We start from the raw sequence: 24,563 nt of genomic DNA, 5'->3' as shown, positions 1-24,563 counted from the left end.
TAGAAGAGTTTTTTTGTTTTTAAACGGTTTAGAGTTCCTTTAATTTGCAGTAGTAAACATGCAACACTATATAGTACTGAATAATAATGATTCATCCTGCTAAAAACTTCCACTACACAATAATCAGCATATGAGGCATTATGTAACTGTGCCGTGTACACATTCATGGTCTATGGTTAATTGATTAAATGCCAGTCTGAACTTTCACACTCAGTTGCATTTTGTGTTCCTTTTGTTAATGTTATGGATTTTTTCTTAGTTTAGCTATGGCCGAAGGACCATTTTACTGAACTAGTCAATATCATTCACTGTGTTGGGTTACATTTTCCACCCATATGCTTTTATCAAACACATTCTGTACGTCATCACACTTCAGTACTCCACTCATATTGAGACATTGTGGAGGAGGGGGAATGTATTTGGTTTCTGGTGGAGTCACAGTGTATTTGAGAGAACATGAACACTCAGCAAGAGACTAGAAGAATCAGACTTTCAGAAACCAGGACATCCTGGGAGGATCAGGGTACTTCTGAAGTGGCAGCTGGTAAGTTAGAGGTTATGGAGAAGTTTTTTACACCACTGTCCCATTCTACTGGTCGTAGAGCAGCCAAGAGCAGGCCAAAGGAGGAAGCTAGTTGGGAGAGGATCAGAGACAAATATTATAAAGAGTCTATATCTACTTCCTCACCCTCAACCTCTTCATCTCCTTGGTCATCAGAATCTAATTTTGGAGTTCGAGCACGGTTTTCTGGATACCATGCTCAAGCAACGCATTCTCGCTCCTGTAATGATCTATCTGCGGCAAGGGGGAGAGGAAATGAAGTGAAGAGGGATTTCGCTATTAAGCAAAAGGATGCTTCACTTACTAAAAAAAACAATAGAGATGGCTCTGAGCGATTGTCTCCAGGAATATACAAAGCTGGATCCAACAAGAAGAGCCACTCTGGACATGTGAGGGATGTAGTTCCCAACAGCAAGAGTGAAAAAGAGGATAAAAGAATATTAAAACATGGAGCTCGTCGAGCTAAATCCATGGAAGCCCTAGCAGAAAAGGAAACAAGGAAGAGACAAGGGAATGACAGAAGAGTCACTGAAGAGAAGCAGAGATTCTCTCGCTTCTTAGATGAAATAACCATCCAGGTGTTAAGTCCCTCAAGCCTGAACTCTTTAGGAGTTAAAGAAAGACAGAGTGTAAGCAACCGAGAGCAGTGGAAGAACTCCAGTACAGATAGCTCAGGTTCCAGAGGGAATCGAAGCCAGCACCACTCTCAAGTGGAGCAACAAGAAGTGAGAAGGAAAGGGAGGACTGTATCTGCTACAAGGACAAAGGTGAGTGTAGAAACTCCTGGGCCTCGGAGAAGTAGAGACATGAGTACCAGTCCTGACTCTGTATCTTCCTCAACCTGGCATAGAGGAGAACGAGAGGACACAAACCTTACTGCTTCAGCCTTGAGCCACCAACCAAGGAGAACAAGCCATAGACTGTCACAGGAAAGAGACATGAAAGGTGGAAATCTTTTTGAGCAGATCGGGATGGAGAAGAACCAAATCCTAAGTGGTGGAGGCGTTCTAAAAGGAAAGGTGGGTTCAATCTTCTGGTGCATTGGCATTTGTCTAATCATTCTATAACAAGTGCTTTACCACAAATATACACCATACACACTGTAATACTGGTAATGATTACTGTATACTGACAAGTACTAAAGATAATGCAAGCACTCAGGAACTCTATATACATACAAATACTTTGATATAATTTTATACTTTTATCACGTAAAAAGATACCTTTTAAATTATTTAACTTTTTGTTATAGTTCAGTGGTTTGCAATATGGTTATAACATACAGGTGATAGAAATATATGTATAAACAATTGTAAAAATACACAGTTCTGATATTATCAACTACTTCAATGCATTCCGGTGTCATAACCTAAATTCATAATAGAAGTCACATGAGAATTCTATTCTATGTGTAGAATCACTTGACTCTCAGCCCCGTGACTTTCAATGTCATTGAATTCCTCTAATTTCTAAAGCTTTATAATTGTTAACATTATCCTATATGCAGTGATTATAATAAGTATTCACCTGTTTGTCATTTTTTTTTTTTAAATCCAGTGTTTTTTATTATTATTTTTGAATATAACTGTACAAACATTGCAGCATAATTAATGGATGTGAAACCAGACCCAAAAATAAAATTCACCCCTTTGTAATTTAACATTTTATATTCTCATATCATGGAATCAAAATGAATTTTAAATACAACTTACTCTGTAATGGCACAAATTTTGCAGCAATGAACCATGAACCACAAAAAGAATGTGTACTGTGGAAAATTCACAGATTAGCTCATTTGTATTACAATACAAAATATAAAAATACAATCTTAAAAACCATGCCCAATTTGAATATAACCTGGATATAAGACTCGCACCTTAGAATATGCAGTGCTATTCTTTAGCGAGATAAAGGGGAATTTTTCATGAAAGTTTTTGTTATTTAGTCCTCCTATCACCGATAGATCAAATATTCCACACAACTAGAACCTCAAAATATTTTCAGTAATCAGAATATTACATCCCGAATCAGCATATTATTCATCCAAACAAAGCTGTTTGTTTACCAACATACACTTCATGTAAAATTCCAAAGGCATATAGTCCCCAAAATACAATATCATCAGCCAATTGCATAGGCTTGCAGCAGGAATTATAACAGATGATCAATTAGGACTGCGTATATAGAAATTGCTTACTGGAATCGTGAAATTCAAAGTCCGTCTAATCGCACAGCTCTGTGTGCATCTGGTAATAATACTCACAGACCTCTGTGATCCTACAGCTGTTCCATAGCCCCTCTGCTATGATATGTGTTTCTAGCTGTCCTTATATTGTCTGGGCACAGACGCGGTAGCTTCTTAGATGTAATGCTCAGCCAATCTCTATGAAGGTATAGGTAAAAATGGCAAAATCGTACCACTTGTTTAGAGCTCACAGGTCTCGGGACTTCTCAATATCTTAATCCAGGCATCAAGAAATATATATGATTATATGACAAGTCAATTATAAAGTATGTGGCTTCCAAAACATCATCAGTGCAAGAAAGGTTCTTGTTAGGGATCCCACCAAGAGTTCTATGGCAACTCTGATAGAGTTGTATCTTCTATGACAGAGATGGGAGAAATTGTCTATAGGGCATTTCACAAATCTGAGCTTTATTGGAGGGTGGCAAAATAAAAACCATTGTTTAAGAAAACACATGAAATAAAGATTAGATATGTAGGGGGAGACACACATATCAAGAAGATAAAGATTGTAACAGTGGCCTAGTGGTTAGCACTTCTGCCTCATAGCACTGAGGTCATGAGTTTGATTCCCGACCATGGCCTTATCTGTGTGGAGTTTGTATGTACTCCCTGTGTTTGCGTGGGTTTCCTCCGGGTGCTCCGGTTTCCTCCCACACACCAAAAACATACTGGTAGGTTAATTAGCTGCTATCAAAAATTGGCCCTAGTTTCTGTCTGTGTGTGAGTGTGTGTCTATATTAGGGAATTTAGACTGTAAGCTCCAATGGGGCAGGGACTGAAGTGAATGAGTTCTCTGTACAGCGCTGCAGAATTAGTGGTGCTATATAAATAAATGACGACGATGATGATGATTGTAAATTTGGATGAAACCAAGATTGAACTTTGTGGCCTCACTGCTAGACACTATGTTTGATGCAAGCCTACTGCTGTGAATCATCCTGAGAAAACTATTCCTCCCGAGAAGCATGGAGGAAGGAACTATTGGGGTGCAAAAAATGTAGGGAGCAAAATATAGACAGATCTTGGAGTATAAACCTACTGCAGTCTCCAAGATTTTGGAGAACATTTATATTCCAGCAGGACCCAAAGCGCACAGCAAATGCCATTGGAATGGCTTAAAAAAAACAATGTTCTGTAGTGGTCCAGACAGAGCCCAGGTATCAATCACATCAAAAATCTGAGGGATAGTTTGAAAATTGCTGCTCTCCAATGGCCAACATTCAACCTGGCGGAAGCCAAGCAAAACTGGTAGAGACTTACCCAAATAGACTCACAGTTGTAATTAAATCTAAAGATGATTTTACCAAGTTTAAAATACAAATTGGATGAATATTTATTTAATCAATTATTTTCATTTTTTTTATTTGCAATAAAAAAGCTATAATTTGATGATAGTATTCAAAAAAATAATAGGAATTCTAACAGAATAAATCCATTTTCTAGCCACTGTAAAATGAACATCAAGCAGTGTATTCCATACTAGATATTAGCAAATGAAATACAAGCAGGAAATTATGAAGTCCCTATTTATAGGAGTGAACTCACATCGCTCCTTGAGCCCATTCATGCATACTGACTTTAAAGGAAAATTGTACTTAAATAAAAGTTGCTTTATATGAGATTGCTAAATGGAACATTTAATATTTTGCATTTAAACAGTAGGAGGCAATATTTTAAGACTTTTGAATTAGAGAGCAGGATGTTAGTCAGATTTACTTAAGTAGTATAGAAGAAGTAACTTGCACATACTTATATTAAGTGATATTTGGGAATAGTACAAGTTGTCCTCATGTTGAATCATCATGTATTAGGCAAAGTTTTCACATAAGCTTAAGAACAATTTCATAATGCCATGTGCATGGTAAAGTGCAAAAATGGTGAATGTTGGCAGTGAACTAAGGCAGAATTATTTTCATGCATACAGCTAATGGTTTTGCTGTGTTTTTAATGTTTTATATCATGTCCATAATGTACTTTAGCTTCGTTGATCCTGTCCTGGTGCAAAATATAGACTCAACCCTACATAATTCATTCCTATGTTCAATAAATGCACACAACCTGTTTCCTTTTGTTCCCTGATTAATTTTAATTTGCTGGTGAATTTTTTTAAAAAAGTTTAACATGCACACGATGGAGGGAAAAGCCCCTAGACGATTGTGGCTAATGCTTCATCTGGACTCATGCATATATCATGGATGGCTGGTATTCAAAACAGCCGTATGCATGTTTCATAAGTAAGTGACCTAGGCGTTTATTTACTAAACTGTGGGTTTGAGAAAGTGGAAATGATGCCTATAGCAACCAGGTACATTAGTACATTATACAAAATGACAGTTAGAATCTGACTGGTTGCTAAAGGGAACATCTCCACTTTCTCAAACCCGCAGTTTAGTAAATATACCCCCTAGAGTTTTACACATTCTAATGCAATAGAGTTCCACCCTCAATCTTCCACCTGACATGCATTTTCCATCTTCGTCAATCTCAACCACACAATTCATTGGCTGTGTATTCATACCAGATATGATATTTTAAGGATTCCTGGCACTCTTACCAGGTTTCCAATTTACATACTTGGCAAATGAACATAGTGGATAGATAGTAATAAATGGCAGTTTGCAGATACACATGGACAGTAACTGGAGGGGACAAATAGTGCCAGAACTCATCTGAGAACTGAGTACAGTGGATTGTTGACAACCATCGGTACATTTAACTTAAGTCATTAAAACACCTGTCAATCTTTTGCCTGTCAGCAAAAAAACAGATCAGATCAGTAAAAACCTTACATTATACATGGTAACACATGGCTAGACCCACAATTGTTTTGGCCTCATTTGGTTTATGACTTTTATATTGTTAACCTTTGAAACTTGTTATCTTCTAGATGCTTGTGACGATTATGTAGTATATCTAATGACTGATTGTTATTTTCTGTTGAATTCATGTATGACAATATATATTGTATGTAATCTTGTAATGTAATCTCAATGTGTGTTTTGCTAGATGACATGAGTTTGAACTCATGCAAATGTCATTAATCTGTTGAAAATAGCCAGACCAGGGAGAGATAGGATCTTGGAGGAGTTTGAAGCCCAAAGTTGTAAACCAGCTAGCCACTCAAGCAGAATGAGCAGAAGTAAGAACTCAAGGTCCTGTGAACATTCCCAATCTCAGGACATCCCTAGCTCACTTTGAAAGCCCTGTGATATTTGGGAGATCAATCTGTCCTTATTGACAGCTCCAAACGTGGGGGGTGAGAATATGTGGAAAAAAGGTTTAAAATCTTCTGCCTTAGACAATAACGTGGGCATTTTCATGAGGGGGTCTATCAAAACTGAAATGTCCCATGTTTCTCAATTGCGTTCCCTCACAAACCAGGCCTTAACTAGTAAGTAGTGAATCTGATTTTATTTCCTATTTTATTTTTCTGAAACTTATTTGTGCAATATCTTGTTATTAATTTTTGTAACTAAGCCTTGGAAGCATTTTTCACATTAAATAAATTTAATCTAGTGTGTTCTCCATGATTTTTTGTGAACTTACGAAGCCCAAGGAGGCTCATGCTACATGTATATATGATTGAAGTGTGAAGCATTAATAAGTGGTTCTAGTGAATGTAAGGACACCATAATAAATCCTTTGTGGTGGCAGAAAAGGTGTATTCATTGCTACGTGACTAAGATGATGCCAGTCACAGCCAGCTGCTCAGATTGCTGTATTTGGGACAGGCTGGGTGTTCGCAGGGCCGTAACTAGGGCTGTGCGACAGGGGCGACCGCCCAGGGCGCAACGCTGAAGGGGGGCGCAATTTAGGAATATTTTAGGTCAATTTGGTTAAAATTGAGGGCTAGGGGGGCGGCATTTGTCTTTCTCGCCCCGGGTGCTAGAAATCTAAGTTACGGCTCTGGGTGTTCGTGACAATGTTACTTTGACTTTTTGAAACATTTTCAAACTAAATAAGTCACGTGTCAGTAAAAACATTGTTTATAATCAGTAGGGGAAAAAAAGCATTTTTAAAGGTTGGCAATGATGTTACTGCAATGTACACTCATAAATGTTACATTCTACAATGCATTAATCGTTATTTTATCATTTTCTTTTTCAGACTCACTATTCTGATAAGGTACAAAACAGGTAAGTTTATCTGTGAATGTGTTTCTGTCTGTCACCACACCTGTAATATACATCTAAAATATATAAAGAACCATCAGTAATCAGTGTCACAACGTCCCTCTACATCTTGGTTTATAAATACCCTCTGGAGCTGATCCGCAGTAAGTACTACTGCAGAAAGTGTATTTGTGTGATTCTGCCACTTACACCAGTCTCGAGAGAGGCAGGACAGAGTGGGACAGGGTGTTCTATAGTAAATGCATGTATGTGCAATTACGAATAGAATTAGACCAGGAAATTGTAACTGGCTGCTTGCGATTGCACCACTAAAGCAGATTGGTGCCTTCTTTGTCACTCGGGGATATATTATGTTTTGGAGTGCGTGTTTAAGCAAAAAATAAGGTTTTTTAAATTTTTTTGATGGGAAAGGTAGCTGTTTCACCTGTAATAGAGAGGTTTTTAAGTTTTATTGATGCCTAAAATGGATGTATAAAAACATGGGCGCAGGTGAGACATAAGTGTCTGTGAGGTGTGCCAGGCATAAAAAGGGAGCATATGTTGCTGATGCAAGCTGCATTTATCTTACTATGTGTATGGCTCAGCATATGGGCATAAATACGCAATTTTTACATCCAGCTTTTCTAAAGCGTTAATTACGCCCATTATGCGGCCAACTCTACATTGGCCATCTGTGTTTAACATATTTTTGTATTTGTCCACATATCCTTTTTATCAGCGAGCCTGTCTCAGACAGTCCACCGTCCGTCCGTCCGTCCCCCCCCCCCCACCTCCTGCGACCTGGAGGGGAGAGATAGGCAGACCGACTTTATCTCAGCACTTACAGAAAAACATGGAAAACCTCACTGACCCATCCAGAAGATGACAGTGCTGTAGCCTACACTATATAAGTCATGTGGGCATAAAATTATATATTTTAGGGCTAAGTCACCAAACTAATTTCTCAGCTGCCTACACAAGAAGGAGTTGAAAGATGCTAAAAGTCTAGGTTAAAAGAAAGGGAGAATGAGCCACCATTATAGAGCAAACTACATGACAAGCATTGGTAAGCCTGCTTACATCATCAATGTGTTGCAGAGCTATATCTGGTGTCAATACTAATGCACAGAGCCATTTCTAGTGACAAAACTAATGTTCCGGTCACACCGGCTATCAGTATATGCTGAAATCTGCAGCCATAGTCCAGTTTAGGACAACAATGTAAGCAGTCATCAGGCAATGCTGTTAGCTATTTGACCTGAGAGAGCAGCTGAGGAATGATATTCTAAATCTCTGAAGCCATCCACAGATGTGTATTTGGTGAGGCTTAACCCTTTTTGTGGCAGAAGTTTGGGGAAATGTTCTCACTTAAATTACCAGGCTGAATTGGGTGGGACAATTAAAGGACAGAGTAGGTGCCCCAGTGCAACTAGGTTTTCACAGTTCGCATAAGTTGTGATGTTAGAAATAAAGGGAAAAAAAAAATATTTTCTGCTGTGTTATATGTTCAACTAACTAAAAATCAAATGGCTATAACAAATATAAACTTTTAAAGTGGGTAACTTTTTAAGTAATTTTGTAATCTCTGACAACTAGGAGGTCCACCTTCAACCTTCCAACAATTAGTATCTACAGCCTAAAGCTGGGTACACACTACAGAAATTTCGACCAACTTTTTATGCCGAGCGATTTTACATGCGACCGATGGTCCGATCGCTCGGTCCATGGACTGCATACACACTAGCCTTGTTTAGGACGATAAAGGGAAGAGCGGACGTCCCTTTAGCGACTTTTTACAGCCATGTTCTCGTGAGCAATGACTGTAATTTCGTACTCACTGTTGTGGATCGGTCTGCATTTTATACACACTACACAGCGGAAACGAGATTGGAACGAAAATATTAAGATGTACGACCAACCAAATGAGGCAACAATCGTCCATTTGGGCAGACTTTCGACCATCGTGTCACTGTACACACTGACCCGACTTTTGAACGAGCGGTCGTATGTCGGCTGTTTGAACCGATTATTGGACGAAAACAGTGTAGTGTGTACCCAGCTTAAGTATTCACAAGAATGAACCACCATAGAGAATCTCACGCTATATTTTCTCTGAAACTACAAACTCCAGGGAAATATTTGGTGTGAGATGGCAGTGAGCCACTGAGCAATAATAGACATGTATGTAAAAGTATTTTGCAATAAATTCATGTTTTCCTGATATAACAATATGAACATATTTTTCAAGGGGTTATTAGACCATTTTGAGAATCCAAGGGGTGCAGGCCACCAGAAAGGTAAAGAACCTCTGCTATAAGTGGTACTATACACCTGACAAAACAAACTATTCCAAATTGTGGTCATAGGAGTACCCTAATCCATATCTGGTGGTCCTGCCTAAAGTTGTTCCCTTTTGGGTCAAAATACATGACCTTCGTAACACTGTGCTGAAATCCCAAAACACCTACACACCTTCATTTTTGTCAGAGTCTTCAAGACCCAACAAACACTCCAAGAAATTAACTCCCCATACCTTGGCAGTGGCAACGTGCATTATTACTAGGGCTGGGTAAACACTATAGCGTTTTCAGCCCATTATTGGGCCAATCAAACAATAAACAACCGTTAGGCCTGATATCGTATTAGTGTGTACGCTGCAATGATTATTATTCCAAAGCACATCGTATGATTTCATTTGATTTTTAAACCGGACTAAAATGTCCTTCAACAATGGAACAATTTCGTTCCAATTCTGCAGTGTGTATGTACTCATGACCGGCAGTGTCCATAGATCACTATGGAGTGTGCAGAGTCACAATCTTTTCAGCTGATGGTTATGACAGATGAAGAGCACAGATCTAAAGGTAAATCCTATAAAATGTGTATAGTGTGTAAACATGAATCGGCATGCTGACTTTTAGTGAGTACCCAGTCTAAAAGCTGGAAGATTCCTCTGACCCCTCCCTCCACATCATCATCACTACTTAAAGCATTTTATTTGGGACATTGCTAAATTATATATTATTATAATATTACCACCATGACAAGGGACATGTATTTGGGCAGGTTTGAACCCTTAACACCAGGGTTGTCCAACCCGCGGGCCGCATGCGGCCCTGCACGCCTGTAAATGTGGCCCAGAAGGAGTTTTGGTTGTGGTAAAGGGGCAGCGCTCTTAATGGAAAAAAAAAATCCTGCAAAAAAAAAAAAGAAAAGAAACTACTTACCTTGCGGTCACGTCAGCTGGTACTCCGGCTCCCTCCCTTGTCTCCTCCTCCGTGCGGTGCTCGCAGTGAATGTCGGGCGTGATATCATCACGCCCAACATCCATTGCGGAGCGCAGCACAGAGGAGTCACCCGCGCGAGAAGAACAATCAGCAGCACAGAATTGGAGAAAAGGAGAGAAGAGGACAGGAGAACAAGCCGATTAAAAGGTAAGTTAAGGGGGATTTTTTTTATTATTTCAAGGGACGCTGACAAGTGAATAAAAGTCACCTGGTCCTGGAGCATCATGGACCTTATCTCCCTGCTACATACTTCTACTTGTATTACTAATGGGGCATTTTATATTATTCTCTTTGGCCCATTATAAGTTGTTATTCCTTAACTAACATAGAGGTGTAATTAGCAAAACAGGTCACAATTTGGGGTCACAGTGATGTATATGTCAGGTACCGCAGGCCTGGTCAGGGCACCCTGATATACAATGCCTGGCTTAAATGCACTTTATTGATATTGCATCGAAACAATACAAAAAGTGATTATAGTATAATAACTAGAGAGGATTTTTTGAACAGGGCGATTGAAAGGTAAGTATAGGGGGATTTGAAAAAAAAGTGATATCATATATATATGAGAAAAAAAGTGATATATATATATAATGTTAACTATGTTTTCTATGGTTTTTTGGATGATCAGCTATCGTTAGTGTATCTTATGTGCGGCCCAAACCAACTCGTCGTCTGCCAATGTGGCCCAGGGGAAGCTAAAAGGTTGGACACCCCTGCTTTACACTAATCCAACTTGACCCTAGCTATGCACAATGTGTTTTGTGTCACACATTCCTACTCCAAAGCCCATACAATACAAAACTTAGTAGCCCAAGACTAACACTCAATTCAATCAGCCTTATTAACAATCAACTACTCCCCTCCACACCTCCTTCCCTAAGCTTCCTCTATCAACTTCTCGACTTTTCCTAGATTCCCTTACAGATAACAAAAAGAAGTAACAGTCCGGAATGTTTTATGTTCTAATGTTTTCATTAAACTAATCTTACTTCTTCTGAAGTCAAGCCTGAAAAACTATAGACAGTTTTGCTGTTATAACTTTATTTTTTTGTTACATCTGTTGACCTAATAAAATAAAAAATTAAATATTTTTTTAAGTATATGTTGTATCTTAATTTCTCAATAATTATTTTCTCTTTCTCTCCATCTTCAGGAAGAAAGACACATTTTCTGAAACTCAATCAAACCTCTTGATCAAAGACACTGATCTTCTATCCTCTGTAAGTCTTTGTATGTGTTAATTTTTCTACTTAGTTAGCTGCAATTTTGTCTTATCTATTATTATAAAGAATTGTATTGTTCTTTCCTGACATTCAATATTTATTGTTATCAGAATATACAGTACTAGAGTAATTATTACAGTATAATTATTATTATTATTATGATCTTACCCAACAGTTTTCCAATAATTATTCCATAATGAAACCACACTTAGTTGTCCATAGAACATTACTTACAATCTTATTGTACTATTGGCTTTGATATCTGAAGGCTTGATTTTAATTTACTTAAAATTGAGTGCAACCTAGTTTGCAATGGGGTCTACCGCCCTTTGGTTTTATCTCCAGAAATTTTGGTGATGAAAAGTTTGGGATCCAATTGAACTTGTTTATACGTGAAATGGGAACCCAACTTTTTTTTTAGGAACTTTAATTAATGTCTAGTTTCTTTCATCTCTATTTTTCTATTTTCAGTCTGCCAAGACTCCAACATAGCTGGGGCAGCTATTTTAGTTAGCAGAAATCAGGATTGTATACTGTATCAAGATGTTATATAATTTAGAAATTATATTTTCCATTCACTTATAAGAGCTATGCTTATAAGAGCTATGTTCTATATTAGTCTACCAGTTTCCATAATATCTTCTCTTAGGCCCATCCTCTGGCTCAGAAATAGCTACAGAAGTCTCCGCATTATTTTCACTATTCTGTATTATTACAAGACATCATTTCTCTTTGGCATACAAAGTATTGTAATTAAATTAATTATTGTGTTACTATTTTAGATGTATAACACTCTAGATCAAGTATTTCAATATGTGACCCAATGTTAATAACTTGGAAAAGAGTTGTGTATTTGTTGCTTTTTTGCTTTCCTACGTTTGAGACTCCAGAAATAATCAGCAATAACGTCTTACTTCCTTACCACACTACTCTTCCTTCATTGCATATTACCTAAATAGACTCAGAGTGAGAATTTGGAGCAAGATAAAGATTCCTTGAACTGGAAGATCACTGAGCTCCTAGACCATCTTATACGGGCACAAAGCACAATTTGTGCCCTGGAGAAGCTTAATGTAAGATCTTTTCATTATCTGAAAAACCACCTGAATGCATTATCTTGACTTCATTTCAACATGTGCCTTAGCTTTATACATTTAAGAGTGCATGATGATATAGAAAGGAATGCAATGTATCTGAACACATAGGAAAATGTGTGTTATGTAATGTTTTTATTTATTTGCTGATATGGCACATAAATAAATACACATTTCACAAAGAATTAAACTGGTCAGCGGAATTGTCCCAGTGTTTCCTGGAATCAGTACTAATTATTGGAAGGATTCTCAGGGTTCTAACCTGCATTCTTTCTCTAGGAAACTGTGACATCATTAAACTTTTCATTCACCTTATGAGTCAATCATGAGCACACACAATGGCTGCCCCAGCAAAAGGTGTTCTTTAAACAATAAATGGCTATAATACTGCCTGGTAGTAAAAGTGAACTCTCAATAAAGTACAGCTTTATTAACATTCTTATTTATTTTAAACATATTGATGTTTCGACATTCCTTTCTCTACAGTTTGTTGAAAGTATTATAAATTAGCTATGAACAATAGATGAGTACGGTACTGCCAGTCATTTAAAACATAAATGTCAACAAATATATATATATATATATATATATATATATATACATATATGTCTGTATATATATATATATATATATATATATATATATATATAAAGGTGGAAGTGCAGTAAAAATGTTTTAAAAAATGTTTATAAGAGTAAAATATTAAAAGTAAAAATAAACATAAATAAAATACATATCTGGCACCAGATATAGCTCTGCATATTACAGTTAGCAGTAGACAAGGCTCTGCAGATTAGTTATGGTAACAGATTTAGAAAGCACAATAGTCTTGGCACAATATATGGCCTTGCACATTTGTCTTTACAACAGGTATGGGTTTACAGATTAAACTTGGCATCAGAGATCTACTAGTTGTTTACTGAACTAAAGTTGAAACCCAGAACCAGGTGTATACAGTCAGCTTCCATTCAGGAAACACAGGAAAGGCAGGCTCCATGAGCTAATAGGGGACACGGGAGGAGGAGCTACAGCATTATGGCAAGTAATACACCATCCGCTATACCGTACACTACACGCATGTACCTCATTACACACTATCACATGTCACACACAATAGGGACCTGCTTAATTGAATGACCTCGATGAAGTATGAAGGCTTACCATTACTTGCATAAACTTGCCTTATAGATGCACCTCGCTCTCCATTTTACAAACTGGTGTTTTTCCCAAAAGTTCTTAAAAGAGTTGTTTTTTTGCACCCTCCCCTTAAGTATTGCTTCTCCCCCATGTAGTCCTTCAGGGGTGGTCCCACTCCAACTGCACTAAACCTTACAGTCTACTACATCCTTTAGAAAGTAGAGGAGAAAGCTGACAGATATGGGGGACTGAGCTTGTCCTATTCATTCAAGCAGCTATGCTGGTGTGTGAAGTATGGGCAGCAACTAATTGGGTTGATCACAGCTCCTGCTTCATACACTACTCAAAAACAATGCCAGGACTTTTTAACTAACTACTCAGCTGTGCTCAGAGCACTCACCTTTCTATGCTGCCAGCGCAACTGGACCCTACAATTAACAGTTAAAGTGTTTCAGGACGGAGCACCACCAACAAAGGTTTACAATCATAACAAGAATCATAAATATTTTTGTCTTAAAAAGTCAGTTGTGTATGATTTTAAACAACAAATTAGAACTTTTATTTTTAGACTAGCGATCATTTAACTTTATAAACATGATGTCAATTCCTTTTTTGCACAGCCTGTCAGTTGGACAATCCTGTATTCCGTCGATAAATCTTTTCATAAGTTTGATAAATTTAAAGTAACTTTGTCGTTGTAATGCTGCCGCTTACATTACAGGTATCCTCCCTTCTTCATCACTTACCTGCTGATATGCTGGAGTCCGTAAAGATCACCCAACAAGGACCAGATGGCCGCATTCAACTAGAAGATACACAAGACTTCAAATCATCAAGTGTCATCTCCCCAGAGTCCAGTCATCTAGACGTTTGTAGTGGCAACCTGAAATATACTAGAGAGGAGAGCAAAGTGGTGGAACAGCCTGCACCACAAATGACTGCTTTTACCCCATGGAGTCCTAGAAGGCAAAGGTCATTTCCTGCTCTTCACACACTCTACACCTCCACCGAGAGCGAGTGTAGCTTAGAAGAAATGTTGCCTACATTCAGACTTCTTCCTCCACGCTTCCCTAACCTTGGGGAGAGTTTTTCTGATGACCGCAAAGATGATGGGAACTCTGATGTAAGAGATATTTAATCTTACATTAACATTTTTTTATAAATGTGTTCAGGATAAAGAGCAGTTGCTGGTTGGAGTAGTAGAGAACACTGAGACTTGCTGACTCACTGAGAATGTTTGTAACTAATTGCAAAGTCATTTTTAACCAGGGAGAGATTATTTTGTAGTGCAAATAATTAAATAATATAACTACTTTTGGAAACTGCTATAGTTAATATTAAAAGCAGATAAATTAATGGATAAGACTGAATTTGACAAACTACCGGTAACAGGTTAATAGAAAGAGTTAATGCTATACTGACATCAGTGTTATGCTGCAGTTTCAAGCCAAATCAATTAACATACTTAAAGCTGGAAATGGTTATCACATGATAGGCCCAGAACATTAAATATATATTCTGCCTGAGACCAATTCACATAGACATATAAACAATTGTGCCTGTAAGTGGGAATGAGACTCCTCTAATAGATATGCTTTAACTGATTTCCCTAAACTCTTTATTTTGCAAGGAAACAGGAAAAAACAAGTACATTGAATAATTGCTTATGAACACACGTAACGTTTACTTTGACGCTTGTTATTTTGTGAAAGAAGCAAATGGGGGTATGAGCAGAGGGAGAGAAGATTGCCAGAAAGAGGGGCTGAGACAGGTGGGCAAGGGGGGAGACAAAAGGAAAGGGAAATAGGGTAAAAGGGAGTGTTTAATATTTTTTAATTTGAATAGTGAATTAGGACTTCAAAACACTCAGTAATGTTCACTGTTCATTTAAGCTCGAGCAGGCAGAAAATTGTGATTACAGTTGTCGAGTTTGAACTTTGAATTTAAGTTAATAGATTAGTAGTTATAAAACAAACACCATAGTGGTTAAACCAAATATATCCATACTTGGTTAGAAAAAATTGGTTAGATCAAAAGTTAATTGTCATGGGCCAGTTCGATCGAATTTTGAACTGACTCAAATAGTTTGAGCAGCCCTAGTAGTAAATGCAGCTTCTGTGCAGCACAGAGTTGCATTGAATGCATATACAGAGGAAGAGTTGTAATCTTCCACTTACCTTTCACAGCTCTCTCAGCCGAACTCAGCACTGGTGGTGCACGGCTGTAGTCTGGCATTGGATGGTGGCAGGGGGTGGGCACTAAAGAGTTAAGTTTTGTCCCAAGGCAGCAGGGTAAATCCAAAGAAGGACAACACCTTTAATGCTTCTGCACATTTTTGTCATTTAGGATTTTTCGTAAGTGTAATGTTCCTCTCAAGTCATAAGTTTATCATTTATAGAAAAATAGAAGCACAAAACACTTTCTATAAATCTATAAATTATATGTATTGTAAAAGGAATTGGAAGCACATCAATTCTCTAGGGAGCTGCATCTGTCTCCATCAGGACATAAAAGTGTTGGCTATACGTATTATATTTGTGTATATTTTTTATACACATATATTTAGAATTATATATACATATATACGGTTATAAGATTTTAAAAAAATATTTATTGTGGTTGGCATTTAGATCAGCACCCACAAAAATACCCAGGAGGGTATAGTGTTTGTTGTTTAATGTGAGATGCTCTGCAAAATGGGGCACATAATTCAACTTTTAGGGCATTTTGGGAAACAAGAAAATGTGTCAATTACTAATGCAAAATTAAAAGTCAGTTCTCTGCAAATGAGGAATTATCCAGTATTTAATTGTTCAAATTTATATGGCATTATATTTAGCTTCTATAAGAGAAAAAAAACTACTTGTGAACATAATATAAATATATCTAAACTTTAATATACAGGAGAACGATCTGCATGATATACTATTCACGTTTCTGTTCATAAATGAATATAAACTATTTATGCCAACAGGGCTATGAAACAAGAACAGAACGGAAAACATCTGGGGATTCAAAGTCTTCGCTACCTCTTCCTAGCCTCCTCCCCATTCATCGCATCCCACATCATAACCATCATTCTAGAGTCAGTAGTTCTGAAAGCTCTGGAGATGACCAACTCATAAATTGGGGAGAAATACCATCCCAGGAGCCGCCACTAGACTACATTTCGGCCCAGAAGATACTGGATACTCTTTTGGGCTTGACCGCATCTACCGACAGAACAAATATTCTCAATCCTGAAAATGTTGGTGAATTTTCCTTTGGCTATGTCCCAAACAGTTGTGATCATCTTCTGCGAAGTGACATTCAACCTTCAAACAACCCTAAAGATGTTATACCAAGAAATGATTCAAAACATATGTCCAATGTAGTGATGAAAAAAAATGAAGTTTACTCTTCTGAGAAGCCTTCTCAACCTAAGAACTCCCTCTGCAGTGTTCATAGTCCTTTGCACAATCCTGCTGATGACTCTAAAATACCTCTACTTCCAGCTAGAGGATGTTCATTTTCAGGAAGTTTTGCAAATGCGTGTCCTCTCCTCAGTCCTGTGGGAGAAGTAGGGTTTCGTCCTGTGGGTAAAAATGAGAGTTCATCCCAACATAAATTTGATGGTTCTATACCACAAAGCCATTTACCAACACCTGTAATTCCCCCTACTCATCACTCCATTCCATTTGTCCTCAGAAGCCCATCAGGAAGTGAATCAATAATGGGAAGTTGGGACAGCCACAATCACTGTCAGGAAGGAGCAAGAGAAAAGAAGCCTAGGAAAGCTAGAACAGTGACTTTTAACACAATTAACAATGGGAGTCAAGCAAATCAAGGTCAGATAACAGTAAGGTCGAAGTTCATGTCCAACAGAGATCAAGGGCAAGGGGATAACCCATCAGTGGATTCAACCCTGCTTTGAGGAGTTTGGCAATGTAATTACAATTGTTAATTTGCAAGCTCTGCAATATTTTTTTATAGCATTTCTGCTCTAGAAAAAACTTGTCAATTAGGTTCATCACTCTAGACATGTCACACATTGTGACATCCCTCATAGCCATTCCGATATATACAGAACTTTGCAATGAAAATCTACCTTGCATCTGAATTCACCCAAAGTATACTGTGCATCTACAATGAAGCATGATTCAATCCATACTGCATAATAGTGAACAGATACACAATTCTGCATTAACTAAAAATAGAGGAATATTGCAAATGACTGCATCCTTGTACAAGGGGCAATGTGCAATTGTATATAATATCTTTTGAATAATTTCTGTAATTGTTTGCACATACAAAGATAAACAGCTGAATACTTTGTTTAAATAGATGGTATTATGTTTATTCTAGACGGCTGATTGCAATACCAGAGCAATATTAGTCTTTCCTCATAGATTTTGTATTCTGGGCGCCTAAAAGTATTACATGATATTGACGTCTATTAATGTTTAAAAAAATATTCTTCTATGTAGAATAAAATTTAGCAGCACACCTATATATACTTGTAAAACATTCTCTAGTTTGATGATACTTGTTGCTGTTAGAGAATGTATTTTGTGTAATTCTAACTTAACTCTAGATCTATAACTTCTGCAATTTGTAAAAATAAGAGTCACTTCCAGTGCTGTCAGGAACATATTCAATATATTTTAATAAAAAGGGGAACAAAACATTCCTAGATAAAAATTTGTGACAACACTGATCACACTCTCAATCCAACAAGAAAACACCTTCAATCCAATACCTTTTGCCCATTTATCCAATAAAAATAGGAATTGTTTCACAAAATGGGTTTATGTAAATATTTTAATAATGCTACTTGAGGTAAGCATATTCTCTGTGACAATTAAACTATAGTTTCTGTATTATTCTCTTCTGGCTATAGACATTTCTTTTTGATAATAATAAATAGCATGCAATTATATAAATACATGATTAAAGATTGAAAGTGTTTTAAACATAATATAGTTTATTGACTATTCTTTAATGGTTATATTATATATATGTGATATAGTCCCTTCTCTCTGTTTTTAGTTTACTGTTTCTCTCTGTAATAAACTCATGATTATTCTGCCAATAAATCAATTTCACTAGCTTATTTCCCATATTGTTGCACAAATGATTGAAACTTTACCCATATCTTTTAAAGGTAAGACTATTTTCATTGTTCTAGGTTTAGTTTTGGATAGTGTTGTCACAATTCTTCTAAATGAGCTATAATGGCCGTGCTTGACAGGAGGAGACTGGAACTACTGGAATTTTTTCGGGCAGCACCCACTTTGTGGTAATATTTCCCTTGCACAACAAGACTTTCCACTAGACTTCAAACCTTCAAGTGTTCCCTGAAAACCCACCTCTTCAGGCTAGCTGATTAAATTCCTCAATCATCCTCTTAACTTCCCTAGGGTACCCTATTACCACCCTCTACACAGTTCACACAACCCTCTGACCCCTGACCCCTTGGCCAACATTGCTATGTGACTGAATCATATAGGCCACTAAACAAGTTCTACATTTTCTGGACCATTATGTAATATATAGCACTTATCCTCATGTATCAAACTCCTATTGTCCTATAGACTGTAAGCTTGCAAGCAGGGCACTCTTATCTCTCTGTTTGTCTGTAATACCCAGTCTCAATTCCCAATTGTAAAAAGCCACTGAATATGCTGGTGCTATAAATAAATGTTAATAATAACTGTTGTTGGCAGAAAAAAAGATCCTATTCTGAGGTTCTGGTTGTATTGTCAGTTCCTATTAACACAATGGGAGGAGTGAGTTCAAATTCTGTGATGAGACTGTGTGGGATGTTAAGGTGGTAAAAGGTGGCATTGTTTTTTTTACCAGAAATGCACGAGTGTGCACATCTTGCAAGGATCTGAAGGTGCTTCACAGGTAATTGAGTTCCTCCCAAATAGCTCCACCTTATATTCATATCACCAGTATCTTCCTTTCTCCTTGCTTCTCACTGAATGTTGGGCGTGACGTCATCACGTCCGACATATTCAGTGAGAAGCGGCAGGAGAGAGGAGGATGCTGGGTCCCGGGCGCCGACGGATTGGTAAGAAGACAGAAGAAAAGACAGAAGAAATAGAAGAAAGAAGGCCAAGTATGGTAAGTAAAGAAACAGAGGGGAAATAGTGATAAGAAACATCAATGGAGGGGCAAAAGAATGAAGGAGGGGGCAGAGTGAGGATGAAGGAGGTCACAGAGCGTGGATGAAAGAGGGCACAGAGTGTGTGGATGAAGGAGGGCACAGAGTGTGTGGATGAAGGAGGGCAGAGTGTGTGGATGAAGGAGGGCACAGAGTGCGTGGATGATAGAGGGCACAGAGTGCGTAGATGAAGGAGGGCACATAGTGTGTGGATGAAGGAGGGCACAGAGTGCGTGGATGAAGGAGGGTGCAGAGTGTGTGGATGATAGAGGGCACAGAGTGCGTAGATGAAGGAGGGCACAGAGTGTGTGGATGAAGGAGGGCACAGAGTGTGTGGATGAAGGAGGGCACAGAGTGTGTGGATGATAGAGGGCACAGAGTGTGTGGATGATAGAGGGCACATAGTGTGTGGATGAAGGAGGGCACAGAGTGCGTGGATGAAGGAGGGTGCAGAGTGTGTGGATGAAGGGGGGCACAGAGTATGTGGATGAAGGAAGGTGCAGAGTGTGTGGATGAAGGGGGCACAGAGTATGTGGATGAAGGGGCACATTGTGTGGATGAAGGGGGCACAGAGTGTGTGGATGAAGGGGAACATTGTGTGATGAAGGGGGCACAGAGTGTGTGGATGAAGGGGCACAGAGTGTGTGGATGAAGGGGCACAGTGTAATCTTGAAGGGGGCACAGAGTATGTGGATGAAGGGGCACATTGTGTGGATGAAGGGGGCACAGAGTGTGTGGATGAAGGGGCACATTGTGTGATGAAGGGGGCACAGAGTGTGTGGATGAAGGGGGGCACAGAGTGTGTGGATGAAGGGGGCACAGAGTGTATGGATGAAGGGGCACATTGTGTGGATGAAGGGGGCACAGAGTGTGTGGATGAAGGGGAACATTGTGTGATGAAGGGGGCACAGAGTGTGTGGATGAAGGGGCACAGAGTGTGTGGATGAAGGGGCACAGTGTAATCTTGAAGGGGGCACAGAGTATGTGGATGAAGGGGCACATTGTGTGGATGAAGGGGGCACAGAGTGTGTGGATGAAGGGGCACATTGTGTGGATGAAGGGGGCACAGAGTGTGTGGATGAAGGGGGGCACAAAGTGTGTGGATGAAGGGGGGCACAGAGTATGTGGATGAAGGGGGGCACAGAGTGTATGGATGAAGGGGCACATTGTGTGGATGAAGGGGGCACAGAGTGTGTGGATGAAGGGGGCACAGAGTGTGTGGATGAAGGGGCACAGTGTAATCTTGAAGGGGCACAGTGTGATGATTTTTGTACATGTTGTTTTTACTTTGTTTGATCTTATTCCTCTGAATATTAGCTGTAAATTATTCTTTAACAGAAATATAATTGAAAAAAATATATACAAATATTATTTTCCCTTAGATTCATGTGTATTATTTTTGCAATCAACTTACTAAGTATTTCTGTTCTGACCTAAATAGTTATTACGTTATTTTGACCCAACTACTTATAAAACGGGACTGCTCAGTAATTATGTTGGTGGGGTGCCTTGGAATAATTATGGAGACTCTAAGGGTGCCACGAACTGAAAACATTTGGGAACCACTGCCTTAGACAGTAGATGGAATTAGAGCTACATCTAACAACATACAAATGTCTAAAAAATACAGTAATACAAAAGATAAGTAAAGGTTATAAGGTCATGGGGTTCACATAGTAATAAAAAATAGAAGGTGTCAGTTTGTGTCCATTTCAGATTACAAGTGTTAGGAACTCCCAAGTCAGTACAGTGAAACTTGGGAACTACTCAGAAGGCCAGGTGTTCGCTGGAGCCCCTAGTGGTGGGGACAGACTGGGCTGCGGGCCGACCGAGGGTCGAGTAACGTATACTGACTTAAAGGAGTTCCCAGGAGTGGAGTGATTGGTGGACTGTAGTATAAGAAGAATCCTAGGTCAAAAGGTCACAGGCACAGATGCAATATCCAAGGGCAAGCGAAGGGTCAAACTCACAGGCAGAGAAGCAAAATCCGAATTCCAGGCAAAAGGTCAAGGTCAGAAGAGAAGGGTCACAGGTCCAATAACAAGCAGGGGTCAAAACACGGGTAGTCAAATCCAAGGTAGCAGGAACCAAAATGGATAGCACAAGCAGGCAGCAGAACTGAGGACAGAACGCTATAACCGGCAATGAGGCTCAGTCCTCATTGCCTTAAATAGTTCAAGCAGCCAATCCGAGAGGAGCCCACACAGGAGAAGCCTAATAGATAGAAGTGCTGGTGGCCAATCGTAATGCAGTGCTCAGCTGCATACTAATACCTGACTCCTCTACAAGCTGCCTCCTAGGCACCTGGACAGCCATGATTGGCTCTCACCTAACTAGCCCTGTGCGCGCGCGCCCGCCTATTAACCAGCTGGCCGGGCGCGGCGTCAGGGAATCTGTAGCGTCCCGGTTGTTGCCCAGGCAACCGGGACGTGGAAACCGGAAGTGACGTCCCGGTTACCATAGCAATGGCCGGGACGTCATTGGAGGATCCTGGAGAGTCGCGGCGGTGCCCGCAGCCGCCGCGATCTCTAACAACAAGTAGGTGATTCTCCTTTGCTTTGTAACTGAACTCACCTGTGTTGAGTAGCAGGTACCTGCAGTATAAAAAAAAATCACTTATTTAGGGTCTATGTCGAAGTTCACAAGTCTTCCAGCATGGTAATGACCCCAAAAGGAATGGTTTAAGATAACATAGTGAACTGCTCTAGTGTCTAGTAATGAATCCAGATCTATATCCCTTAGAACATTTGTAGTGAGATCTAAAAACAGCAATTGGGAGAAGGCATCCTTCAAATCTGGGAAAACTGGATAACTTTGCACAAGAAGAGTGGACCAAAGTGCCAGTAGAGGTACAGGAAGCTCATCCATGGCTATAGGAAGTGGTTGATTACAGTTATATTGACCAAAGGCTGTGCTACCAAGTCCAGAATGTCAATAATTTTGTCAATGACATTTCTTTTCATTTTCTGATTTAAAAGCATACACAGTATTAAATTCAGAATCAATAACTAAGGTTCTGGAACCCAAATACCATTGGTAATATCAACTTGTTTAGAGGAAAGTGTAAATTATTTGAAAAAAGGTGCCATAATTTTGGCTACGACTGTATATCTAAATTCCTCTGAAATTTACAGACAGAGTACTTGAATCTTTATGCCTACAGTACTCCAGATTAGAGATGAGAAAAGACATTGGGCCGATTTCAAGATTCTTTGAATTTTTGAAGACATATTTTTAGGAAACTGTGACAGAGGTGGTTTGTGATTCACAATGTCCATTGCATTATATTTGTTTGTATATACATGCATATATAAGGCAAGACTTTATTGTAACTTATGCAAGGCTTTACCACACATTTTATGTCCTGAACTTATATGTACATGCATTAATATAATGAATGCTTTTACCCACATATACACGTTATACTCTGTCCTTTTTACATAGCGTTTTTTTTTTCTTTTCTTGGGACCTCGCATTTTAAGACAAAAAATGATTATGCCTAGAAAGTGATTGGAGAAAAATGTACTTCAAGATGTGATCTTGAAGAAATCCAACATTAGAATAACCTTTACCATGTAGTGCGGCTGCCATCTACTGTTGTAGATGGTCACATATTGTACACGTAAATAGCGCAATCTTATGGGATCACATAATCAGTATAAAACTAGGAGTACGGGAGTACTTTTAAGTCTCTCCAGCGGACTGATAAGTGTCCGTCGGGCTCTCCCATTAAAGGTCTCTGAACTTTAAAGAACATCACCTGGGATTCCCTGGACTGGTTCTTGACTTTTATACTTGTTTGACCACCTACAAAGGAGCTTTCCCAATTAATTTCAATTGGGTTTCGACATGTAGCGGACACGCTGTAAACTCCATTTTAATGAATGGGAAACGCTTCATACCTCTGGACACATTTGCAGATGCATGTAAACATACGCAGCATATGTGAACTTTGCATTACAAACACCTGTGTGCAAATGCAAAGCATTTATATTGTTATTTCTTTATACATATTGTGCAGTGATGTACATTGAGTGGATCATGATACAAACAAATTACATACAATGACATAAAACAGAAGGTAAAGGTGGCCCTACCCCAATGAGCTTACAAAGAGGTGTTAGGAACAGGGCTGCCAAGAGGATTCCAGGGCCCGGGTACAACAAATTCATGGGGCCCCCCCTCTCATAGCCGAGTAAGCCCCCAAAAATTTTTGCGACGCCGTTAGGTGTTGCAAAAAAATTCAGGGGTGTGGTCATACATTCAGGGGCATGGCAATGCGCCGTTGGGGCATGGCTAGCACATCATAATCGCTATGGCCTGAATTCACCAGAGCGTCACATATGTCCCAGCACTCCTGACTTTTAAGACATCTAGCACCACAGTGTAGTATACAAAGAATGCAGTGTCTACACAAAGAGTTCAGTCTTTGCCTGCACCTTACATTGGGCACAACACTCACCAAAAATTTACATTGTCCCTACTAGAATCACAACATTTCACACACTCTGCTGCTCTCTCCTACCTGTTCTTCTCACTTTCACCACCTGTGACTGCTGCTTTCTTTAGTTGCGGCTTGTCCGGATCCTGGAATGTTGAAGGACCTATTTGGAAAAAAAATATGGCTACATTTAGAAAATTACAGCCAGCCCCGGTGTTAAATCAATAGCACCCACGATTAATAATTAAGCCTTCCTCCAGCCCCAACATTAAAATAATAGTATTCACATTTAATAAATAAACCTATTC

General features: G+C 38.9%; 1 protein-coding gene and 1 long non-coding RNA gene across 3 annotated transcripts; one reads left to right on the top strand and one right to left on the bottom strand.

The window, feature by feature from the left end:
* The first annotated feature begins 414 nt into the window (after nt 1–414).
* LOC142103671 (uncharacterized) lies at nt 415–18,607 on the top strand. Of its 2 annotated transcripts, XM_075187789.1 has the most exons (6): nt 415–1,581; nt 6,918–6,946; nt 11,366–11,432; nt 12,395–12,508; nt 14,388–14,789; nt 16,641–18,607. In XM_075187789.1, exons 1-6 carry the CDS (start codon nt 457–459, stop codon nt 17,577–17,579), a joined length of 2,676 nt encoding a protein of 891 aa, XP_075043890.1. In that variant the 5' UTR covers nt 415–456; the 3' UTR covers nt 17,580–18,607. The 2 variants fall into 2 exon arrangements, with proteins under 2 accessions (XP_075043890.1, XP_075043891.1); XM_075187790.1 differs by lacking the exon at nt 12,395–12,508.
* On the bottom strand, nt 16,544–24,563 carry LOC142103677 (uncharacterized). Its single transcript, XR_012679416.1, has 2 exons — nt 24,340–24,563; nt 16,544–17,238 (listed from the first exon to the last, which is right to left on the bottom strand). It is a non-coding gene; the product is annotated as an uncharacterized LOC142103677 (long non-coding RNA).

This window comes from Mixophyes fleayi, chromosome 10 (assembly GCF_038048845.1).
Source record: "Mixophyes fleayi isolate aMixFle1 chromosome 10, aMixFle1.hap1, whole genome shotgun sequence".
Lineage (NCBI taxonomy): Eukaryota > Metazoa > Chordata > Amphibia > Anura > Limnodynastidae > Mixophyes > Mixophyes fleayi.
The sequence above is the reverse complement of the archived record's forward strand: the minus strand, read 5'-3'. Positions and strand labels throughout refer to the sequence as shown.